The sequence below is a fragment of the Octopus bimaculoides genome, chromosome 1, assembly GCF_001194135.2.
Source record: "Octopus bimaculoides isolate UCB-OBI-ISO-001 chromosome 1, ASM119413v2, whole genome shotgun sequence".
Classification (NCBI taxonomy): domain Eukaryota; kingdom Metazoa; phylum Mollusca; class Cephalopoda; order Octopoda; family Octopodidae; genus Octopus; species Octopus bimaculoides.
The window spans coordinates 134,040,238-134,044,273 of NC_068981.1; the positions used below are offsets into that span (position 1 = coordinate 134,040,238).

Sequence of the window (4,036 nt, forward strand, 5' to 3'; positions counted from 1 at the left end):
ATATATATATATATATATATATATATATATATATATATATATATATATATATACATACACACATATACATATACATATAAGGGCACATGGCTTAGTGGTTAGGGTGTTGCACTCATGATCTAGCATTCGTGATTTCAATTCCTTTGTGTTCTTGAGCAAAACACTTCATCACTCTGTGATGCTCTGCAATCACTTCAACACCTGATGCACACCACACCATGCACCTGTTCAGGCAACATCAATTTGATGTGGAGAGAGTGGGCTAATGTGTGGTCTGAGCGTTTAATGACTATAAATGAATCATTTATACAGGTCATTCATCAAAAACTGAACGCTCATATATATATATATATATATATATATATATATATATACAATCTTATTAGTATCTCAAGGCCTAAATAAAATATTAGTATATATATATTGTTGCCCCTAATAAATTTTCCCTGTATTAGCATCTTATTAGTTTCTTAGTGTCTTGCCCCTTTAACTGATAATTAACACCCTGCCACTACCCTGCCTCTTTTTTATAGACAGCTACTTCTATAAAATTGACTCTTCCTAATGTCTTATTTCCTTTCTCTTGGGGAAAAGGGATATTTATGATAATATTTATGACCATACCTAGCCACGAGCTGTCAACTCACTCTTGTTTTTTATTCAAAATAGACAGTTTTATAGTCTCAGATTTAATAGATGATAAAGCGATAAATAAATTAGAAACCCTAACCCGAACCCTCTTTACTCTTAGTTCAAATCCAACCAAGGTTAACTTTACTTTTCATCCTTTTGAGGCTCAATAACTCCCTCCCCCCCTAAAAAAAAAGCAATCCATGGATTAGCAGAACTGTAAAAATGTTGGACCAAATGCCATACAGTACTTGCTGCCATTCTTTGCGTTTTTTTGTTCCAACTTTTTGCTTTCTTTATTCTGGAGTGGAAGTAAAATGAAGAGCATGCTGAGTTCAGATCCTACTATGGCCTACTCGGGTGGTAGACTTAATCTGTTATCTGGTTTAACACCACCACCACCTGGAGTTTTTGAGTGCCTTTAGTGGAGGTCACTTTGTTGCAAGCAATCAGGTCAGGTTTCTAGTTTGTGAAAACCTTCCTGCCCACCTCCCACCAGTCTCAGAGGCCTTGTAGTGGTTCATTGGCTTTGCCTTCCTTCCTGCCTTCCCTACGGAAAGATAAAAAAAAAAAGAAGCATGCAACTTCATTCTCTTGTTTCTCCTCCAACCACTAACCATTAATACGTCATTGAAGGAGTATATACATGGTTGTGTGATTTGTTAGAAATTACTCTCAAATCTCCTTCAGATCATCCCATACTGTCTTAGAAAAGTGAAGGACCTATGAAATAATGTGGTCCTAGACACTCCTAAAAAGATAGGATGGTTATGGCTCAAAATGATTGTGATCATAAGTCTACTCGATCAATGCTAACCTGGGGCTAAACAATATCAACTTATTTCAATCTGAACATTAACTCTATAGCCTTCTCTCAGCTTTCTTGATTCTCAAAGATTAGAGGGTCTAGAAGAACTGTAGACACTGCCCCTCACTGTCAAACTAACAATCCATCCATGCAGCTATCTTCATCACCTGTTTATTCCTGTGAGGGTTGTGAGGACAGCTTCCTCAGACTGTCTTCCAGGGATCCTTTCAAAAGTAACTATAAACAAATGATCCCAAGCAAGACAAACCAAGAAAAACTATGGATAATATCCAACAATGTCACTCATGTTCTATCTCTAGGTCCCCTGCTAGTTGACCTTGCCTGAAAAACTGTTCTGTGAGTTTTTCCTTAGATATTCTAACTATATACCCTTAAGTACTAATGCTAAGAAGTATATACCCTATGAAGTACCCAACAAATTAAAATAAATCAAAAATAATACCTGGTGTGTAAAATGGATTTGCAGTTGGCAACTCCAGAAATCAATCTTGCTCTTTCTACACCAGATCCAGAATTTTTTCTAGATGTTTGTATGATCCAGAAAATATTTGCAACAATTAGTGCATGATATTTAGTTTAATAACATTCTGTGCCAGAATTATGAAATATTGAACAGATATTCCAATAAAAATTGCTTGGAAATTCTAATCTAATCATCATTAACTAATGTGTTTATTCATTCATTTTTGCAGCTAACATGTCCAAAGTGTTTGGCAAAAATTGGATCATTCATTTGGTGTGGTAAGTTTGTATTTATTAATTTTTTGCCAAATCTTTAAAATGTCTATCCCAAAGACATAGATAAATTCAAATTCATGACTCTCATCACTCACAACACTTGGTGGTTACAGTTTGGTCTATACCCCTGTCTTGCTTGGCCTCTGTTTATATATGAAATTGCTCTGTCTAGAATAGAGATCGTGCTGTATTTACATCAGAAAATTGCTTGGTCTACTTTGAATAATTAACAGTTCAGTGCTATATTGAAATAGGTCTCTTTGACTGCCTATAGCATCAATCGTTGAGATCTGGAAAGGTGGAAACAGTCATGATATTGAGAGAATTTGATGACGTAGAAATATGAGATAATTCGTCAGATGTCAAAACTAAAAAAAAAATGGAATGTTGAGAAAGAAGTTGGTGACATGATAGCATCACTTGAATATTGAGATACAGTGGGAGCAAGGAAAAATGTCATAACATGCAAAGAAATATCAAGTATGTTGACAGAAGGAAGGAGAGTAAATGGATGAGAGAACAGTTCCTTAAGAACCTTTGTGGGGTGACTAAGAAGTTGTTTGCAAAGACTAAGAGCATCATCATCATTTAACGTCCTCTTTCCATGCTGGCATTGGTTGGACAGTTTGACTGAGGACTGGCAAACCTGGAAGCTGCACCAAGCTCCAATCTGATCTGGTAAGGTTTCTACAGCTGGACGCCCTTCCTAATGCCAACCACTCCGAGAGTGTAGTAGGTGCTTTTTACATGCCACTGGCATGGGGGCCAGTCAGGCAATACTGGCATCGACCACACTCAAATGGTGCTTTTTACATGCCACCAGCTAGGGACCCAGTTAGGCAGTACTGGCATCGACCAGATGCTGACATCCGTGCTGGTGGATGCTCATATGGTACTTTTTACCTTCCACCAGCACGGGAACCAGTCCAGTGGAACTGGCATCGACCACACTCAAATGGTGCTTTTTACGTTCCACCAGCACGGGTGCCAGTCAGGCAGCACTGGCATCGGCCATGACCATGATTTCATTTGACTCAACAGGCCTTCTCAAGCACAACATATTGCCCAAGACAAACTAGATGGACATGTACAGGTGACTTACAAAATTTTATCTAACCAAGGTTCCTAGTTCTAATCTAGCCTGAGGCTGTATACATTTTCTGGAATAAAAGCATCTGATAATGATTACAAATTGAGTTCATTGAAACATTGTGCAATTAAAAGTACTGTATAACTGAAAAACCATTATCTTAATTTTGAAATGAACTTCTCAAAAATTAACTTATTTTTCTTAACTCTGTTTTTTATTATTGGTTATGTATTTATTATTTTCTTTTCTAGGTGAAAAATGCCCATGTGGATCATGGGTGGCTCCAGCATTTCATATCCAGAAAAATAAAGTGGATTTGTGTCGGCCCTTTGTTCTTGTTCCACGGGTGCTTCCTGAAAACCAGTTTATGCAAGAAACAGTTGCTACATCCTGCAGCTGAGAGATTATGTTCATCTTGACTGCCAAACCTGAAAATTAAAAATTTTGAACAATAATAAAGGGTAGGAGGGGGGATGATATACTTTTTTATTTTTTTAATTTTCTTCTTTTGATCCTTTCAAATCCACAGCTGCTGGCAGCCATATCACATGTATGTACTACATACTTAAGTCCTTTACTCCTGATGGAGCATAGGCTATCATCGACTTTCTTCCACTGGTCTTGACTTGTGGTGGGGCTGTCTCCTGGTGATCAGAAAAGGGGTCAGCCTTGCAGTTTCCTTTTGACTTTTGCTATACCACATAAAGCCTTCCTCTCCCAGGTTTTGTTTGTTATGAATTGTCATCTAT

At 37.4% G+C, this 4,036-nt stretch overlaps 1 protein-coding gene across 1 annotated transcript in view; it reads left to right on the forward strand.

Moving 5' to 3' along the window:
• Window positions 1-4,030, forward strand: part of LOC106873865 (dual specificity protein phosphatase 12) — a 20,347-nt gene extending 16,317 nt beyond the window's left edge. Inside the window, exons 6-7 of the mRNA XM_014921381.2 lie at window positions 2,152-2,200; window positions 3,539-4,030. Coding sequence (XP_014776867.1) covers window positions 2,152-2,200; window positions 3,539-3,687 — 198 coding nt within the window. The 3' untranslated portion in view covers window positions 3,688-4,030. The remainder of the gene's footprint in view (window positions 1-2,151; window positions 2,201-3,538) is intronic.
• Window positions 4,031-4,036: the final 6 nt, after the last annotated feature.